Genomic DNA, 21815 nt, shown 5'->3' with positions numbered 1-21815 from the left:
CATTTCTAATACTACTATTGCATGGAAATTCTCTGGTTATTTGACCCACTGTAATTCTTAGGAGAGGCTGTGTGATGAAATGCATTGGCCATGTATGTATGTAATGTAAGATGACTTGTATACTTGTTCCAACTGTTTGTCTTATTTTTTATTACTTCACATTAATGTGTGGTGAAATATTTCAATTTTTGTATACTAAATACAAATGTATATGTAAGGCACTGTGCTTTCTGTCATCATTTATTTCTCAGCTACAGCCATGGTTTTAGAAATATATGTCTGCCAGTCTTTCCAGTGATATTTCTGTATTTTCTTTCCCATTTCAACATCTAAATGTTCTCCCAAGTTTTGACCACATTGCTAGAGAGATATAAATCCTGGTGGGCAAATACTGAATAAAACAAAAGCTGAATTGAAAGGCTAAAAATACTGCAGTCACACTGAAGAAGTTTCAGTTTTACAATATAAACTCCCACTGGGTCTATAAACAAGACATAGCCGCAGCCTTCCAGTCCTTTCTTCAACATGAAATCTCCATGGAGACAGGTGCACATGAAGGTAAACTAAAAAAACATTAATAAAGTGGTTCTAACTGCCCATTAGTCTCAAACGCCAGAGGCTTGTCTGTGTTCCATGGGTTTTGGCAGTTAAAATATGATTTGAGTATACAAATTAGTATTAAGTGGTATATTCTAGTAGATATGTGAGCATTTTTAAAAATTAGAAACACTTGTGTTACTGCTTTAGTATGAATTTGGACGCGTCATCTGCAAAATCAAGTTAAGCTGTTTGGTAACTTTTCCAGCAACACTGAATTACCAACTAGACAAAACAACTAACTGCTTTGACCACTGGTTCACTGTGTAGAAACAGTCATTTATTTAACTGATTAATAGAAACTGAAGGGCATTAAGACAGCTTAAGATCCTGTGTCTACATCTACATTTAATACCTTTAATTTCTTTGTTGATATTATGCTTATTTATTATTTCTAAATACATTTGTATTTAATGTAATTAAACTGGAGAGGAATGCTGCTGGGTATAGGGCCCACTTCAAATTTTCATGTTAGCCGATGTTGGAACATAACTTGAATATCTGAAATTATGGCTTCTGCAACAAATGTAGAAATACTAATTCTATACACAGTGCATGTCTTACATTGGCTGTAGAAAGTCTACAGGCACTGGATGCAACCTCAGTCTGCATGTTTTGCTCTTTTAAAGCAATCATGACTGGTATATGCCTAAATGCAATCCAAATTCCAGCTAGAATAATTGTCCTAGTTTTTATAGCAAGAAAGAAGAGCTGACTTGATTTTACAAGTACCAAAGCTATCTGTCAAAAATAAAGCATGGAATTCAAGACTGATAGTGACTGTCTTTAACCGCTGTATATTCCATATAAAGCTGTGCATACATGGTTGTTTCTAACTAAGTTTGCAAACACATTACTTCCTCTAAAGTAAATTTCATCCTGATTGTTCCTACTAAAAACGAGAATAAAACACATAAAAACACAGGACATCTACAAGTGTTGTGTAGTGGGTGAGTTTATTTAGTGAATGAAATGAACCTCTACATCCATGTGTGTAATGTTAAGTAATGAGAAAGCATCATCTTTTTTTTTCTTCCGACCAGGTTACGATCTGCCAAAGGGACTTTCGGTCAACAGGCCAGGAAACCTCCATCCACGGGCAGAGTGACTCCGTTAGTCATGTTGCTCTTATCACTCAGTAAAAATAAAATACTGTTCACCACGTCCTCCACCTCTGCACAGAGACATATGGTACAGTTCATGTCACACTTAGCTTAACAAACTGAAGCCAGTTTATGCTAAGCTAGCCTAACAACATCTCTAGCTATGTGCCTGGTTTCTTCATATTTAAACAGTGCATATTTAGAACAACAATTTTAAACAAGAATTGTAAATTCTGGACTTCATTGTCCCTGGTGCCCACAAACTAACTCTATCTAACTATCAACTGTCTCTGACAGACAGAAGAAATGTTCGAAAACACAACAAGTAAGTACATACAGGGATCTGGAAAACTAAACATCATGATAAGGGTATGTCACACAGTCTTCTATGACTGACCTGCGAAGTGGCCGAGGGGGATGCGGGAAAGCATGGTCTTGGCTTTCTCGGGGTTGCTCCAGCCCAGGCGACCCATCTCAGTCATCACCACTGTGGGGTTCACAGAGTTCACACGGATCTGATCACAACACAACAGTGGCAATTTAGTTAAAGCAGGTCCAACACTGAATCATTGAGAACACCATAAAGATGAATTCCTCTTTCTTTATCTAATCAGCTTTAAGGTATTAATTATTTGCTCTATCAATATTCCATTTTACTTAATATGTCTTTTAAAAGCTTTGTGTTAACAGTGGTACTGACAGCAGTAATCAGAGGCACAGATGCACAAAAAACGAGGTAGGTAAGCAAAATTTAAAACTCTCAAAGTGCCTCACAAGAAATACCAATATGATGTGTACAGTACAAAGTGAAGTGATAATTCTGGTCAAATTAATACCACTGAGTGTTAGATTGCATTATAATATGAAGAGGTTATTTTTGTGATCACTCCACGATTTAAAATTCAGCATCCATTCAAGGTTGCAGGGTATTATGAATGATTTTAGGATCACATGAATTTTATCTCTGTTGAGTCCCTGAGGTGGTGAAATTGGTGTGGGTGGGACTAGCAGCATTAAATGTTGCCGTTTGGTCAAATGGCAATCTGAGCAGTGCTGAGATGGAAAAGCAGTTGATGGTCAACGGTGCTGGTATAACAGACATACACAAAAGGACACAATGTGCCCATGACACAGTCTTAACCCATGCGTGACAATATTAGATGCCATGAGATCGCGGTCAAATGGTCTGTACAGCTTTTGTCATGGCAGCTTATTTTTAGGCAACGATTTTTTGTTCTAGTTTTAGCATATTTTTCCTCAATACCACGATCTTTTCCCCATCTAACCAAGTAGTTTTGGTACCAAAACATAACTTAACAGTGAGTAAAAAAGGTTGATGGGTACATTTCCTTGATGACCTGCCATACTCCCACACTATTTCAAAGACTCCAAGTGTGTGGCATTATGTCTGTGAAGGTTTTCAGTCATATATGGCATGGTAAGGTTTCTTGAAGACATCTTTCTAAAATTCTGTGGGCAGTGCCCACGTGAAGCTCACATGATAAGGGTCTGTAACAACCAGATACTCACCTGTAATGGGAGAAATTAGTTTGATCCTTCCCCAATGAATGATAACTTGACAACCCATTAATGGCCAGAGACTGCAGACCCGAAGTGTGAATGGCACTTAAACATTTTAGGGACAGCTCAAAGGCTGGCAGGCCAGTCTTTTAGAAGTGAAGAAGCTACTTGGATGCACTGACTGATTAATTGACTGACTTACTGTGGGGTAAAAAAGGGTTTCAGGGTTTCAGTTCCCTGCCAGAAGTTCTTGCAGTGGAATCTCACTTTATGATTGAATGAGTGATACCTGTACTACTGTATGTCATTGTTTTCCCTTTGTGACTACCATGACATCAAAATTCAGGTTTTGTTGACTTCCTTTAGGTTAAAACAGTACCTTGTGGGGTCCCAGCTCTAGTGCCATCACTTTAGTCAGCATGTCCAGGGCCCCTTTGGTGGCACCTGAACAATGATAAGAACACAAATGTCTGTTACTAGCACTGGGCTACTTTCATTTAGGCACTCCGAACACCAACATTCTTCCCCTTGAATGTAGTTGTGTTACTCACAGTAGACAGCATGGTCTCTGAGGGCACACTGTGAGGCCTGGCTGGACACATTGACAATGGCGCCTCCAGATCCTCTTGCCTTCATTCCACGAGCCACTATCTACCCACAGAAACAGACCTCTGTTTGATCCCATTGAGTCAATGTAAAAATGTAAAGCTGTTTTAGAAAGCACAACTTTACAACAAATCAGTCATGTACGGCCACCAAGGCCACGGGATGGAGGAAGAAGGATACTAAGAATGTACAACTTCAAACATACAAACGTCCTACAAATCTGCAGTTCATGAAATTTGGTAAGCAGACACAGAGAAGAGAAAACTAGCCTTGACTGTTTTACCTGGGACACGTGCAGCACTGCTTTCACATTCACACTGAATGCCCTGAGGAATATATTAAACAGAACATGATGAAGCTGTCATTTCTGACTCGTACAATTGTGCTGTATCCTTTGACTATATACTGGTGCAATACGCATGGTGGGGGATCATAAACGTCATATTTACTTTACCGGTCAAACTGGTCAGGTGTGACCTCCAGAAATGGCTGCAGGTTGGCACATGCAGCATTATTCACCAGCAGATCAATGGGGCCGATGTTCTGCAGGGCAGCCTCTGTGGCCCCCCAGTCTGCTAGGTCCACACACACGGGGGTGATGGATGGACACTGTGAGAGGAATGTTCGTGCAGAGAACAGAAGAAGATAGGAAGGTTTTTAATGTTTATACTACTACTACTTCTACTACAACTACTACTACATCTTCTTCTACTACTTCTACTACTACGACTACTACTAATGACAATAAGAACGATAATTATATCGTTTTTTAAATATTTTAATTAACATAAAATAAGTTGTCAAATTTATATTTAATGACTACTTATTGCATTTTTAGTGATCAAATGTTAATTGTAAAACTGAGCAAAATTGCTTCCAGGCTTATTGATTGATTAAGTTACAGTATTTTAATAATGTAATGTAAAGTATTAATTTCCAAATAAAAATACATAAATCATTTTAACATAGAAGGCTTGATTTTTTTTTTTCTTTCTGAAAGTTATGAGTGCAACTGCCACAAAATAATATAGAATAATCCCAAAATTCAACTGATAGATACTTCATACAAGCCTAGAAAACTAGCCTTGATTGTTGTCTTAAATAAAAGCGACACACGTGAGAATTCAGTCAGTCCACAGAGGTAAAAAAAACAGTATAAGTAAGTATTGATCATGAAAAGGAGGATGAGAGAAAAGAGAGAAAAGATGAACAGAGCAGTGAGGTGAGAGCAGTGCCTCAGATGACAATACGTGCAGAGATGGAGACACAATGGGACAAATGAAACAGAGGTGGGGGCGTCAGGGGTCAGGGACAAGGGCCCCTCACATGGGTGACTTGGTGTGTATAAGTAGGGGTGCTGAGATGTGGGGGTATACCTCATCCGTCAGACTATTGAGGTCCGCCTGGGTGCGCGTGACGGCTGTGACCTTTGCTCCACAGTGTGCCAGAGCCAGAGCCGTGGCCTTTCCAATCCCTGAGACACAAAACATCCATACACACAAAGACTCATTACAGAGTTATGTGACACGGAGCTGACACACACTCACACATGCACATTCCACGCATGTCTCAGGCTTTGCTCCACAAACAAAGCTTTTTTTAAATTCCATTTTCATACTGATGAGACTTGTTTAGGGAATGTGCAAATCTAATGAACTAATCGGTCCTCTGCTTCACTGAGTTCCCATGGAACTTAATTATTGACTTTATCGTCATCATCTCCTGTTTGTTATCAATAAATTATCTATCTATCTATCTATCTATCTATCTACAGGGTGTACCCCACCCCTTATATTACATACATTAATGAACACTTCCATTTCCAACTACTGTATATTATCATCTGTTGAATGCATTACAATAATGCCAAATAGGGGAAATCCCCTTGCCAAAAGGCCAGCCAAGCTTTCTGCGTGGAAGTGACATACATTACATCATGTGTCTATAAGTCTGCAATGATCCAGGCAAACCACTTTGTGGACGTCCATCTTTTAATTCATTAATGAGTATGGACATGAGTAAGGACGCACAGACGGCATTAAACTTCTGAAAAGAAACTCTCAAAAAGTTCCAGATGCAGGCTATTCCATAATGCTTGGCACACCATTATACGGTGTAAAATATTTTCATTTAATTTTACATATACTGTATTTCAAAGACACACAGACAATAACAAGTTGTTTACCAAAGCATATTCAGATTACAGTTCCATAATTATGGTAAGTATTGTAGCAATAGCAGTTATTGAGTGTGTCGTGTTAGCATAAATGTAGCAGTGTTTTCATTAACATATTGTGGAAGTGATGATAAAAACGACTTGAATCTTAAATCTATAATGAATATGGGCATAAATTTAGTCACACTGCCTCCACAGTGTTTTACGGTGTTGGTTTATATACTCTGGATCCTGTCATTCAGGTACAGGCTGATTTTAGTTTTATTTGTCCAAAGAATGCTGTTTCATCAAGACTCTCAACGATTCACACTCACACCTACAGCCAATTTAGAATCACCAATTAACCCAACTTTGGTGGTGATGGTGGGAGTATCCAAAGAGAACAGGGAGTACAAACTCCCCACAGAAAACCCCCAGCTGGCTGACAGGTTTGAACCCAGTACCTTCTTGGTGTGAGGAGTCTAATGCTAATAATTACCACAACACCGCTGTCCAAACTGTTTTTTAACATACTGTATGTCAGTGTGTAGCTCTGGGTTAGCAATTTTGTCCCCTAGCCCTTCCTCATGCTGTAGTGCCTTTGGACAAAACACTGAATCCTTAAAAAAGTTGCTTCCAGTGGCAGACCATTTTGCAAGGCAGCTCACTCTTCGTGGTCGTTTTGAAAGACACATTTGGTTTATTTGGAAACTTTGGGTTCTACACTAGGATTTAATAAAATCTACACGTTTGATCGTTTGACATAACACTGGTTACATACCACGTAACACTACGGCACTGAGTCAACAGCCTCCTGGGCTGAAAATGAGGCTGTCATTTTTAAAGTAGCCTGGTGGTGTCCCTGTACGCACAGTAAACGTCCTGTGCGTGTGTCTTGTGATTTAGTTGTCTTTACCTTTTCCTGCTCCGGTAACCAGAGCTTGTTTGCCTGCAAATGAAATCTCCATGGGTGGTTGGGTCCGCCACGATCAGCTGCAGATGGACACCTCAGATGTACTTATAGACGGAAGAGAAACGATCTAGGGCGATCTCAGCTATTGTCAGGACTGATCGGGCTAAACTCAACTACAACTTCCAGATCTCTCTCTCTCTCCCTCTCAGTATGTCCGGGTTACAAGCTGCAGGAAGCGTCGTGTGTGCGTTCCGCAGGGCTCAAAGATTAAAATTACACTGAAGTCAATGATCAAATCGTGTTTGTCTTCCAGGTCATCACTGCACAGTCACTGTGAATTGACAGAAACCATCATTCTCAGCAACAAAGGCAAAGTGCAGTAAACATACATTTCAGATTTTTCAAGGGGGTTAACTTTGAGGCTGTACAAGAAAAACTAAAAAAAAAAAAAGGATAGTAAAGAGTTACTTAGACTTACTCTGAAAACACCTCACACTGCAGACACAGCAATCCGTCTTTGGTTAATCTCTAACAGTGTTTGCTCAGCTCTAGTTCACCCTCACTGACTTCAGTTTGATTATTCATTCATTAGCTTTAGTTGAATTATTATCTATGGTCCATAGCTTATAGTATGTATAGAAGTATAGAATGTAGTATGCTAATTAACATCATTTGCATAACACAGTGATAGACAAGCTAATGGAAGGCTCCGGCTGTCAAAAACAGAGGCAGTGCGGACGAGCCTTCAAACAGAGTTAATTTGTGATATGTTATATCTACACATAATTTATATATTTTTTTATAAAAAAACTTTCAGTTCAGCATAATTAGTGGCATGACCGTTTAAAGTGACAGGTTACGGTTGTGGACTGTCAAAGGTCACTAGCCGAGTTGGTGCTAATGGCCCATGGGTGGTTCTCAAAATCAGTCGAATGAGGTTTGGCATTTATTTGCTCAAATAAGTAAGGCCTTCCCTGAAAAAGATATTGTCTCCAGGTCTCCTCCAGAATCTGAGACTATATACTGTTCAGCATCAATAGTGCTTTCACAGACGTGCAGATTACACGTGCAATATCCACTGATGCTGATACTGATACTGATTCACTTAACATTGAGAAATGGGATTCTTAATTAATTATTTTTTCTTGTAATATCTGTGGATTTTTTTTTTATTTTGCAGAAATGTAGTATTAACTTTCCACAACTCTAGTCCATTTTAAAAAGAGACACAAGCAGTTGTTCAGCAGTAAACAGCAATTTTAATTTGTGTTTTGTAATCAGTAATGTAATTAATGCTATCTCACATTTGTTAAATAAACACTATTTTTGTACTTTACAAAAACAAACTAATATGTATTATATAGAAACTCTAAATAATTTGTTTTGCTGTGAATTTGACTTTCAAAAACAGTACTGTAGTTCAGCTATTATCTTGGCATCACGGTACTTCCTAGAAGACCTGCTGTGATGTTACTGTCATCTGATTACTGGATATTGGAAGACTTGACTCTTCTTCAGCTAACTGGGTTGATATATTTATGGAATGTCTGAATGAAAGAATAGTTCAGTCTGTCTCCACACACAGGAAAATCTAAATCCATAACATGACCGCTGTTTGGACAAATGACAACTAAAGAATGCACGTTATGATTCCTTAGTGACTGGTAGTAGCAGAACACAGTATTGACATGAACATCTGAGAGAATGATGTCAGTTCACCAGTTTCTAGTTTGTTGGAGCTCATTCAGCAAATAGACTGAAATAACGTGTGTGTGTATAGCCAGTTTAGCTTCCTTTGCAATGTACATTAAAAACAACAGTTTGAATGAATTTCGCTATTGTTTTTATTGTCTCACAAAATGTAATTTCCCATACTCCTTCACTACACCCCACAGAATTCCTAAGGGAACATGGTAATAGACCTTCTCCAAGTCTATAAACCCATATAGATTGGATTGTTAGACTCACTTGATCCCCTCAGCTACTCAACCATTACAAAGAGCTGGTCCATAGTTCCACATCCAAGATGTAAACTCCATCGCTCCACCTGAACCTGACATTCTACAAATGGTTGAGAAGTTTCCTTTCCGGCTCATTGAAATAAACCTATCTGAGGCTGAGCATTGTGATACAGTGCTATGCTAGCATGCTAGCATCTGCTCAGCCAGCCATAAGCTTCTGGGATTCCACCATTATTCTCCACACACTCACTCAGCCGAATGTCCCTTACTGCAGTGATGTTACTTTGACCTGACTGAATAATAAAAATAATAATAATTACCAATTATTTCATGTGTACCCTAATTCTCCTCATGATACACATTATTCTCATTTATAATTGTAAAATGATTTTATTTGTTAATTTTCCTATCAATTATTTGAGTTTGAGAAGTGAAATTAAATTAAGTTCAATTTTATTACCAATGAAGCCTTTCTCACTTGACAATTTCAATTTCAGGCTTTATATTTCTGCTCCACACTCCCTGCTCCATTACAACCCTAAAATGACTAGATTTTTACACAGATCATGTAGAGCATGGGTGTGAGACGTCAAATTAAATCAAACCAAATTGAACTTTATTGTCATTTTGACATACATACAACTGTAATGCAGACAGAATGAAACTGTGTTTCTCTCTGAGATCTGTGCAGGCTTTGCAGAATAAGTAAAAGACTCAATAAGTTAAAAGACTGTTGAAGTCTGCTAAAGACTTGAGTTAAAATAAGTAAAGTGCAAAGTGCAAGTTGCACGGTGGCCTTCCCGGGTCAGATCAGTAGTTCACCAGTCTAACAGCTTGTGGGAGAAAACTGTTGAGCGGTCTGTTAGTCCTGCTTTTGATGTTCTGGTACTGTTTGCCTGATGGCAGTAGTTCAGAGAGTTTACTGAGAGGATGAGGAGGGTCTCTGATGATATTCTGTGCTCTGTTACTGCACTGACACTGAAGAGTTATTGAACAGGAGGCAGGGAGACTCCAGTTACTCTTTCTGCACCCCTCACTACCCTCTGCAGGGCCTTCTGTTTATCCTTATGTATATTAACCTACTGTATATCCATGAGGATATACAGTAGGTTAGAACACTCTCCACCACTCCTCTGTAGAAGGTCGCAAGGATGCGTGGGAAATGAAGCCTGCTTCAGTTTCCTCACAAAGTACATTCTCTGCTGAGCCCATTTCACAATTGTGGTGGTGTTTGCTGAGCAGGTGAGGTTTCCCTGAGAAATGAACTCCAAAAAGCTTGATGTTGCTCACCCTCTCTACTGTAGAGCCACTGACGCAGAGGGGTGTGCGCTCTGGTCGAGACTTTCTGAAGTCGACCATCATCAGGTTGTTGTCTCTGCATCAGCCCTCAAGATGTTTCACCTCTTTCCTGTACATTGCCTCCTCATTTCCACGGATGAGTCCCACCACTGTGGTATCATCTGCAAACTTGATGATCAGGTTCTTCTCCTAACTGGAAGCATAGTCTTAAGTTAGCAGTGTAAACAGTAATGGACTGAGTACACGGCCTTGCGGTGAACCAGTGCTCAGCGTAATGGTGTTGGAGGTGTTATTCCCAATGTGGCATACGGCCCGTGGGGCAAATCCGGCCTGCCAGAGGCTCCAAACTGGCCCGCAGGAAGAATCTGTAAAATGCTAAAATTTCACTAAAATTTTTCAATAATAGTAACTAGTTATCCTAATTTATCCACTAGGGGTCGCACTGTTTAGCTAGAGTTGCGTACATAAAACAACAGTGATACCCAGAAATAAACAGCAGATGGCAGCAACGCGCAATCTGGTTCCATAAATGACAGTTTTGCTTATCGTGATTAAGATTTATTCTGCGCGCTCTTTTGCTTTTAAAATTACTCTTCGAGGCGTCGTCATTACTAAAATGCCTTTGTCAAAAAGGAAAATAGTGGACACAGAGTTTTTTAGTTTTCCAAGAAAAATGGACCAGTTCCTATTTATTGTGGAGGTGAATGGGAAACCTGTATGCAGCAAGTTTCAGCGCTGAAAGAATATAATATTCGGCGCCATGATGTGTGAAAAATACAACACACTGCAAGGACAACAGAGAAGAGAGAGGGTAAATGAATTGTTAGCGGGTCTGAGGAAAGAGCAGACTGTTTTTATCCGTATATACATAGTCAAGACATGATGCAGCAGTGAAAGCTAGTTACCTTATTGCTAGCAAAATAGCATTAGCATCAAAGACATATTGTGAGGGTGATTTTTTACAGATTAAATTGTAAATAAATGACTCGGGGAAAGGAAAATGGATGCATAATGATCAACATTTTCTTTATTTCCTGCATGAACCAAGTAGCTGCAGTAACGTTTAAAATGTAAGATTGTTGATGTTGCTTAAGGTAAAGTACAGTCTTCCCACCTCTGTACTGTCGTTGATTTTAGCAAAAGAAAAACCATAACGTTAAAGAATAACATTTTGATGTTGGTATGGTGTCTCATATTTTATTTGCGTCTTCTTACTGCAAAGACACTATTTTAACAACAATTTATTTGAAATAAATGTAATGGAGAAAACTATGTCTCACAGTAACAGCCTGAGCGTTGCACAGAAAGAAAACGCTCGGATAAAGCTCTAACATGGCTTCATTATAACTAATTGAAACTTTACGCATAATTAATAGTATAGTTACGGAATTATTTATTTTAACCAAATCAAAGTCGTTCATGTCACGTGGTAGAGATCAGCTGCGTTCTCTCATTAGCATATAGAATGTAGGGAAGTTTATGACATTGTAATGACGTCATAAAGGAGTCTCTGATCCCAGTTCCACTGCTCAGCTCAGAGTTTTTAAGTAGGTGGTTATTGTTAGTATTTGTGAGATTGTGTATCATCTAGTTGTGCACTCTCAGATGTTCTGCTTTTGTTTTTCAGGATTTCCAGAAGATGCTCTCAGGATTTCTACTTTTGGGGTTATTGTGAGTATGTGTGAGGTTGTGTATCGTCCAGTTGTGCACTCTCTGAGTTTCTACTTTTGGTTTTCAGGATCTATAGAAATTACTCTCAGGATTTCTACTTTTGGGGTTATTGTGAGTATGTCTGAGGTTGTGTATCGTCCAGTTGTGTACTCTCTGAATTTCTGCTTTTGTTTTCATTATTTCCTGAAGATACTCACATAGTTTCTTCTTTTGTTTTTCAGGATTAATAGAAAATGCTCTCAGGATTTCTACTTTTGTGGTTATTGTGAGTATGTCTGAGGTTGTGTGTCGTCCAGTTGTGTAGTCTCTGTTTTTCTGCTCTGGTTTTCCAGATTTCCAGAAAATACTCACATAGTTTCTCCTATTGTTTTTTAGGATTAATAGAAAATACTCTCAGGAGTTCTTTTTTGGGGTTATTGTGAGTATGTGTGAGGTGTATCGTCCAGTTGTGCACTCTCTGTTTTTATGCTTTGGTTTTCAGGATTTCCAGAAGATACTCACGTAGTTTCTTCTTTTGTTTTTCAGGATTTATAGAAAATGCTCTCAGGATTTCTACTTTTGTGGTTATTGTGAGTATGTGTGAGGTTGTGTATCGTCCAGTTGTGTACTCTTTGAATTTCTACTTTTGTTTTCAGGATTTCCAGAAGATACTCACATAGTTTCTACTTTTGGGGTTATTGTGAGTATGTCTGAGGTTGTGTATCGTCCAGTTGTGTACTCTCTGAATTTCTGCTTTTGTTTTCATTATTTCCTGAAGATACTCACATAGTTTCTCCTATTGTTTTTCAGGATTAATAGAAAATACTCTCAGGAGTTCTTTTTTTGGGGTTATTGTGAGTATGTGTGAGGTTGTGTGTCGTCCAGTTGTGCACTCTCTGTTTTTATGCTTTGGTTTTCAGGATTTCCAGAAGATACTCACATAGTTTCTGCTTTTGTTTTTCAGGATTTATAGAAAATGCTCTCAGGATTTCTACTTTTGTGGTTATTGTGAGTATGTGTGAGGTTGTGTTTCGTCCATTTGTGTACTCTCTGCGTTTCTGCTTTTGGTTTTCAGGATTTATAGAAATTACTCTCAGGATTTCTACTTTTGTGGTTATTGTGAGTATGTCTGAGGTTGTGTATCGTCCAGTTGTGTACTCTCTGAATTTCTGCTTTTGTTTTCATTATTTCCTGAAGATACTCACATAGTTTCTTCTTTTGTTTTTCAGGATTAATAGAAAATGCTCTCAGGATTTCTACTTTTGTGGTTATTGTGAGTATGTCTGAGGTTGTGTGTCGTCCAGTTGTGTAGTCTCTGTTTTTCTGCTCTGGTTTTCCAGATTTCCAGAAAATACTCACATAGTTTCTCCTTTTGTTTTTCAGGATTAATAGAAAATACTCTCAGGAGTTCTTTTTTGGGGTTATTGTGAGTATGTGTGAGGTGTATCGTCCAGTTGTGCACTCTCTGTTTTTTTACTTTGGTTTTCAGGATTTCCAGAAGATACTCACGTAGTTTCTTCTTTTGTTTTTCAGGATTTATAGAAAATGCTCTCAGGATTTCTACTTTTGTGGTTATTGTGAGTATGTGTGAGGTTGTGTATCGTCCAGTTGTGCACTCTTTGAATTTCTACTTTTGTTTTTCAGGATTTCCAGAAGATACTCACATAGTTTCTGCCTTTGTTTTCAGGATTTAAAGAAAATGCTCTCAGGATTTCTACTTTTGTGGTTATTGTGAGTATGTCTGAGGTTGTGTGTCGTCCAGTTGTGTAGTCTCTGTTTTTCTGCTCTGGTTTTCCAGATTTCCAGAAAATACTCACATAGTTTCTCCTATTGTTTTTCAGGATTAATAGAAAATACTCTCAGGAGTTCTTTTTTGGGGTTATTGTGAGTATGTGTGAGGTTGTGTATCATCCAGTTGTGTACTCTCTGTTTTTCTGCTTTTGTTTTCTGGATTTCCAGAAGATACTCACATAGTTTCTTCTTTTGTTTTTCAGGATTTATAGAAAATACTCTCAGGATTTCTGCTTTTGTGGTTATTGTGAGTATGTCTGAGGTTGTGTATCGTCCAGTTGTGTACTCTCTTTTTTTCTTCTTTTGTTTTTCAGGATTTATAGAAAATGCTCTCAGGATTTCTGCTTTTCTGGTTATTGTGAGTATGTGTGAGGTTGTGTATCGTCCAGTTGTGTACTCTCTGCGTTTCTGCTTTTGTTTTTCCAGAAGATATTCTCATAGTTTCTACTTTTGTTTTTCAGCATTTCTAGATAATACTCTCAGAAACTCTATGCATTTGAGTGTAAATGATTGATAGGAGTAATACTTTTTAGAACAATATCTCTGTTGTTGATCAGTGTCAGTTATGTACAATCAAATGCTTGCACAGTTGTCCATTCCCAATGCATCTTATTTCTGTCTGTCTACAGGGCTGGCCTCAAGCAGATGGGTCCCTCCATGTGAGCTGGGTTCTGCTCAAGGTTTCTTCCTGTTAAAAGGGAGTTTTTCCTTGCCACAGTCGCCTTCGTGCTTGTTCTGGGGTTTTCAGGCCTGTCCTCAGACAGTTTGGGTGCATTTTATATTTTATAACTTATTTTAAATGATTTTAACTGAAATTAGCTGAACCTAATTTAACTTATGAAATATGAATCAGGCCCACGTTATCCTTTATCTGAAATAACACCAACTTTACTAAACTGAATCAATAAAAGAATGATATAAAATATGAACTATTTTCTGTTTTCTTTACTAATGAGTGTATTCATCCATCTTGCAAAAGCACATATTAGTCTGATGACAATCCAGCAACTGTCTCTACAGTATGAAATGAAATGAAAATATTATTGGTTCATGTTCATCATTACATGTTCAGAACACAAGGTTTCATTTTATATCACAAAGTGCACTTGATGTTTTTGTATTATTTAGTTATTTTCTTGACCTTATTTTTTATTTTGTAATTTATTTTTAATAATGCTGATGTTTGGACTATTGGTTGGACAAAAACAACCCTGTAAATCTCATGAGAAACAGTTTGGACTTAAATCAACACAAAACTTGAACCATTCCTGTTTCATCTTTTTCCACAGTAATTGTAAATGGCCTGTTTTCTACCTTAACAGTACTCAAAGGGCTTTACAGTGTATCTCATTGACCCATTTACACACACGCCAGTGGTGGGAGCTGCCATGTACGGTGCTTACCTGTCATCCCTGCATTTCTAATCGTGTAAACTGACATACTGTGAGGAGGAATAATCACTTCTGTAGTTGTTAAGTATCACATGTAAAACTTCACATACATAGAGCACAGAGACAACATAAAGATAAACACTATACAACACTACACTGACAATGTTCCTGTTGGAAAAATCCAAGGTTAAACTATTGCACAAAATGTTCTCTCTGTTTTTCCTTAAATAGTAGGGGAAAGGTCCCACAGATAAGGCACAGATGCACCAAGTCTACAGCTACTTTGTTGTGACTAGTTGATTTCCAACAAGGCTGTCAGCCCATTCCAAGAACTTCTCGCTACGCCAACTGCTGTAAATATCGCTGAAAGGACTACGTGGATTCACCTGTCACACTGTAAAAAAGTACTTGGGTTGTCTGAGGGGACAGACTGAACTGATTACACTTAGACATACTGATCTGCCAGTTGCTGGAGGAAGTCTGGGCTACAAAGGGGGTTCATTTAGGTCAGTGGTTCCCAAAGTGGGGGGCCATTGCGGGGGGGGGGGGGGGGGGGGGGCGCAGGGCGCGGATGGAATTAGCAAGGTTATAATAGTTTTGGATTTTTCATTTTAGTTTAGTTTTTATTTCGTTTTTACCTTTTTCCCTCCAATTCAGTGAGTTTTAATTAGTTTTTAATGTGGGTTTGGTAGTTTTTATATTTCCAAAACTGCTTAGTTTTAGTTTAGTTATTTGTCAGGTGCAGGATTCAAAAAGTATTGTGTAATAAAATTCAACAAAAGATACGTTTAAAAAATGAGGGTGAGTTAATAATGACTTTTTATTTTTGGGTGAACTATTCCTTTAATCCAGGGGTGCCCACACTTTTTTGGCTTGTGAGCTACTTTTACAGTGACCAAGTCAAAGTGATCTACCTATATATATATATATATATATATATATATATTGGGGCCAATACCTAAAAATACTAAAAGACAACCCTTTTCAATGTGGCATCAATTTCAACATTATGTGGGTATAAAAAGCTGGTATTGTAAGTAAGTCATTCCAAGTTCATCATTCAAACAGCCATGAACACACGACGTCATTTAATGGACGAGCAGCGCCACCTGGCCATAGCGCGCCTTCGGGTCGGTGGCAGACAGGCAGTCAGATGTTGCTCGTGAACTTGGTGTGTCTCAAAGTGTCATCAGCAGACTTGCATCAAGACACAGAACTACTGGCAGAGTTTGTGACAGACCCAGGAGTGGAGCCCCACGAGTGACAGACCGCAATGATGACCACTACCTAAGGACCTATGCAGTCAGACATCGTTATGCAACTGCCACACAGCTGCAGGCCCGTTTACGAGATGTGAGGGGTACTAGGGTTTCCAGACAAACCATTCGCAACCGACTCCACCGCTTTGGCTTGAATGCCAGACTACCGTTGCAGGTGATTCCACTGACACCAAGACACCGCCGTGAACGTTTGCAGTGGGCACAAGATCATGTTACCTGGTCTACCGTCCTGTTCACTGATGAGTGTCGGGTCACCTTGCACAGAAATGATGGTCGTCAGCGTTGCTGGAGAAGGCGAGGTGAGCGATACGACGAGGTCAACATGGTCCCCAGGGTTCGCTTTGGTGGAGGAGGTGCAACAGTCTGGGCAGGCATCACCAGTCAGCGCAAAACAGATTTGGTTATAGTAGATGGCTCAGTCACTGCACGTTCTTACCTCAGAGACATCATAGAACCCATCATCATCCCCCAATTCCGCCAGCACACCCCCAACTTTCTGTTCATGGATGATAATGCTCCACCACATCGTGCCAGAATTGTCACAGCTCGACTTCAGGAAGTCGGAGTGCCTCATATGGTATGGCCAGCAATGTCCCCTGACCTGAACCCCATAGAGCACGTCTGGGATCAGCTGAAGCAGAGACTGGATGAGCGTACCCCACCCCCACGTGACCTGGCAGAACTGCGTGTAGCACTTATGGAAGAGTGGAATGCATTGCCTCAGAACAACATCATGAGGCTAGTGAGGAGCATGAGACGTCGCTGTCAAGCTGTCATCGCGGCAAATGGTGGAAACACCCGCTACTGACATTGACAATTTTTGTTATTTGGGGCTATCCTTGTTATTGTCTAAATTTTTGGGGTAATAAATATTAAACTAATGAAAATGGTGTTTCTTCTCATTCATTATTAGTAATATCAAAGGGAACTTTTACTAATTTCATTAAAATTCAGACCAAATAGGAAAAGCACTCATGTAAATAACAATATCCCTAACTTATTGTGAGTAGTGTAAACCTCATCTGAATAAAAGACCTGCTGATCTACAGTGGAGGATTTTACACGGAGCTGTTGCAGTCAATGCTTTTATCTTCCTAAACTGCCTTCATTTTAGGAGCTGGTGTTGCTTCAAGTTCGTTGTGTTTTAACCGGCGATAGTAGCTCCACACGGTTTGCAATGCGTCTTGTTTTCAAAAATGGTAAACTGGAAATGAGTCCATATATCTTGCCACCGTTTTCTCCCCAGCTGTGACATATCGCGGTGTTAATAAAAAACTTTGAGTGCATGCATACGATGACCCTTGTAGCAGTCTACCGACCATCAATGAGCATCTTACCGCTCTCCAGAGTTTGTTCTGATTGGTTGTCTTTCCAAGTCGTCCAGCTTCACCATCTAAAAGTGGTTCTGATTGGATTAATGTTTTAGTCTCGTTTTTATTCGTTGACAAAAATGTCAATAAATTTCATCATAGTTTTAGTCTTTGAGCATATTTTTTATTTAGTTATCGTCTAGTTTTCGTCAGAAAAAAAAACTATGATGAAAAATTTTCATCAACAAAATTAACACTGTATGTCAGTACTCGCCTTTTATCCTCCTCGTCAAAAGGGATATAGTCCGCTGGGTCCATTATTGGTCACGTCATTCTGTTATGGATTATCCAGAGGAGGTAGGACCCAAGTGCAGGACAAAGAGTGAGGAGGCAGGATTTGGGGAAAAAACTGAGTTTAATTAAACAAAAAGGTAACCAATAGCGCTGCTGAAACAGCAGGAAACAAAAGACACAAAAATCAAAACTTGCAAAAAGACAAAAAATGTAACATGAGACTTGAGATGAGAACACTCAGAACACTGGAGACACACAGAGGAGTAAAAAAAACAGTAGTATGACGCGATGAGGAACAAAGGGGAAGGCAGGGATATACACTATATTACCAAAAGTATTCGCTCACCCATTCAAATGATCAGAATCAGGTGTTCTAATCACTTGGCCTGGCCCCAGGTGTATAAATTCAAGCACTCAGGCATGCAGACTGTGAAACAAGACATTTGTGAAAGAATGGGCCGCTCTCAGGAGCTCAGTGAATTCCAGCGTGGAACTGTCATAGGATGCCACTTGTGCAACAAATCCAGTCGTGAAATTTCCTCGCTCCTAAATATTCCACAGTCAACTGTCAGCTCTATTATAACAAAATGGAAGCGTTTGGGAAAAACAGCAACTCAGCCACGAAGTGGTAGGCCACGTAAAGTGACGGAGAGGGGTCAGCGGATGCTGAAGCGCATAGTGCAAAGAGGTCGCCGACTTTCTGCACAGTCAATTGCTACAGAGCTACAAACTTCATGTGACCTTCAGATTAGCCCAAGTACAGTACGCAGAGAGCTTCATGGAATGGGTTTCCATGGCCGAGCAGCTGCAGCCAAGCCACACATCACCAAGTGCAATGCAAGGCGTCGGATGCAATGGTGTAAAGCACGCCGCCACTGGCCTCTAGAGCAGTGGAGACGCGTTCTCTGGAGTGATGAATCACGCTTTTCCATCTGGCAATCTGATGGACGAGTCTGGGTTTGGAGGTTGCCAGGAGAACGGTACATTTCAGATTGCATTGTGCCAACTGTGAAATTTGGTGGAGGAGGAATTATGGTGTGGGGTTGTTTTTCAGGAGCTGGGCTTGGCCCCTTAGTTCCAGTGAAAGGAACATTGAATGCTTCAGGATACCAAAACATTTTGGACAATTCCATGCTCCCAACCTTGTGGGAACAGTTTGGAGCGGGCCCCTTCCTCTTCCAACATGACTGTGCACCAGTGCACAAAGCAAGGTCCATAAAGACGTGGATGACAGAGTCTGGTGTGGATGAACTTGACTGGCCTGCACAGAGTCCTGACCTGAACCCGATAGAACACCTTTGGGATGAATTAGAGCGGAGACTGAGAGCCAGGCCTTCTCGACCAACATCAGTGTGTGACCTCACCAATGCGCTTTTGGAAGAATGGTCAAAAATTCCTATAAACACTCTCCTCAACCTTGTGGACAGTCTTCCCAGAAGAGTTGAAGCTGTAATAGCTGCAAAAGGTGGACCGACATCATATTGAATTCTATGAGTTAGGAATGGGATGGCACTTCAGTTCATAGAATGAGTAAAGGCAGGTGAGCGAATACTTTTGGTAATATAGTGTATATGCACACACGAGGAACAGAGGGGTGACGAGACACAGCCGGTGACACAAATCAAGAGAAGACAAGGAGGAAACCAATTACCTAGTCAAAAAGGAGGGAAACACAGGGAGTAATACAACAGGAAATCAAAAACTTAACAATATAAAACAGAAAACAGGAAAACAAGAAACATGAACGAAACTCAAAATGCGAACACAGGTGCAAAAAAAACAGAACCACCACAGCAAGAGGTCAAAGCCGTGCACCTGGCCCCAGTGTTCTCACCGAACGCTGGTTCTAACGTTGATTTCAGTAAGTTTAAAGCTTTTGTTTGTAATCTTGTCAATATAATTTAATGTTTGGAATGAGAGTTGTTCGAAGAAAGCCGACATCTCTGACTTTCCGACTTTCTGTTGGCATGTTAGCTTGTGTGTGTCTGTGCGGGTTCACAGCGCAGACGTTAGCAGCAGTTAGCGAATCCGATTAAAAGTGCTTTGACTCTGTCTGGAGCGAGCCCCAGTGTAGTGTTAATATTTAACATGTCTCAGCTGGTTCCTGTCTGTTAGCTGCTGGATTACGACGCGCTGCTAATTTAGCTGTATGAGTTAACCAGTTAGCTTAACAGGCTATGGGCGGCGGCGGTGGCGGTGGCGGCGGCTCCGGGTCCGTGCTTCAGCTCCAGGCAGCAGAATTTATAAGAGTGTCAGGGTGAAGTCATGCTCGTGCTGGGACGTAAACATCAGCTAAGGTCAGTCTGTTTTCATCTTTAGTCATCCGTGCGTAAAATTCAGCTATGGCATTCCTTGGCTTTATGGTTTGTGAAATAACAGGAATAGACTGCACAAGTTTGACTGCATGGACCATCATTCTCCATAGGTATATTTTGAGTGCCATGTATGAGCCTTAACAAATAGCCATTCTTGTCTTCAAAATGGAAACATGAATGAGTCCATAATGGACCAAGGGCCCTGACACTGTCTGCTAGGTGCACGAGAAGGTGTACATTTGCAGTTTCGTACTGCTCACCATAGAGATTAGCCATTTGAGAACAAAAGTTCCACAGTAATTTCTCTGCATGATCAATCTGTTCAACTGATATGGATTCCATCAACAAAATGAAAATGGCTTCACTTAGTAGAAGGAAGTGATTGTAATACAGTGTTGCAAGAACTCCACGGAAAACAGGTCCATAGAAGATCAAAAGATCCCGATATTCTGATGCTTTAAAAAACATTCTGTGAGATGCCACTGATCGAGGATATTGAGTTGAGGATGGAGGAGAGATATCCTGAAATCGCCTGTCAATTTCTTTGGCATTTTTTGCCATGCTGAAGGGCTGATGAGAGAACTCTGTAGAAAACCACAGAACCATCAAAAGGCCCATTACTCCAAGAAGGACTGCATGTAATCTATACCAGTGCCTTTGATAAGGTTATAACTTTTAAGTTTGCTAAGCCAACAGGGACCCTTCACCCCTTTAACAGTGGTTTTGGTCTCATTTGTGATTTTCGTATCAAGAGCAAACGTTTCATTTGTGCGCAGTGGCCCTTTTGGATCCCTACGTTGGTATGGAAATGCATGGGCATGTCCCCTTTCCCCTGTCCTCACAGTCTCTCCTGGCTGCTCACATTTATGACATCCAAATTTCCCATTGTATGCCAGTAAAAAAGAGGGTAAGGATTCCCACCCAGAAAATGAAGGATCTGCAGAGCTCCCCTCCCCCAAATGAGCAATCTGGTAAGTATTGAGGTAATACTGTGAACTGGTACAGTTCTGTATGTATAACATTATGGTCCAAATGAAGTATAAAAAATACTGGTCTAAATTGTTGTGCCCAAATAGAAATTGTAAAACATTTTCTCTCTCGCTCTCTCAGGGTATTTTGCATTTGTCAGATGGGAGGATGGGTATACTGGCAAAATCGTTACAGGAGCTGACATTTTGGCAAGAGACGAGGCTCCTGTGCAGCTGCAAGATCTTAGATCAGGAGATCCTGTTTTAGCGAAGTGGTCAGATGGTAAATTTTATAAGGCCATAGTTGAATATATTTCAGGGGAAGATCAGGCTAAGCCACCAAAAGGCTGCCCAGCTCCACAGGAGTCCCTTTTAAACATGTTAAAAGGCGATGAGCCATCAGACTCAACATCAGGGTCTGCCACTGTTATAAGAGATAGGAGCCCACATGGCAAGAAAATCCCAGCAATGAATCCATCACCTGACGGGGGACATGCAACAGGCCGCCACACTGCTGGCCCAGCACCCTATGGGTAGGCTTGTCATAAGTCATTACATAATCGCCTGGGCCCACGAGTTCAAAACTTTTAATCATTATCCGATCAGATTTGGAAAAAAAACAACAGCATTACGATAACTTAGTTATCCAATCTGCGATCAT

At 40.1% G+C, this 21815-nt stretch overlaps 1 protein-coding gene across 1 annotated transcript; it reads right to left on the bottom strand.

The window, feature by feature from the left end:
* Positions 1-1143: 1143 nt before the first annotated feature.
* Positions 1144-7242, bottom strand: dcxr (dicarbonyl/L-xylulose reductase). Its single transcript, XM_084566942.1, has 8 exons — positions 6899-7242; positions 5204-5301; positions 4282-4436; positions 4111-4153; positions 3773-3872; positions 3601-3665; positions 2098-2215; positions 1144-1771 (listed from the first exon to the last, which is right to left on the bottom strand). The coding sequence occupies exons 1-8, from the start codon at positions 6948-6950 to the stop codon at positions 1668-1670; spliced, it is 735 nt and encodes a 244-aa protein (XP_084423068.1). The 5' UTR covers positions 6951-7242; the 3' UTR covers positions 1144-1667.
* Between the last annotated feature and the right edge of the window lie 14573 nt (positions 7243-21815).

The sequence above is a fragment of the Chelon labrosus genome (genome assembly GCF_963514085.1).
Source record: "Chelon labrosus genome assembly, chromosome: 19".
NCBI classification, from domain to species: Eukaryota; Metazoa; Chordata; class Actinopteri; order Mugiliformes; family Mugilidae; genus Chelon; species Chelon labrosus.
The sequence above is the reverse complement of the archived record's forward strand: the minus strand, read 5'-3'. Positions and strand labels throughout refer to the sequence as shown.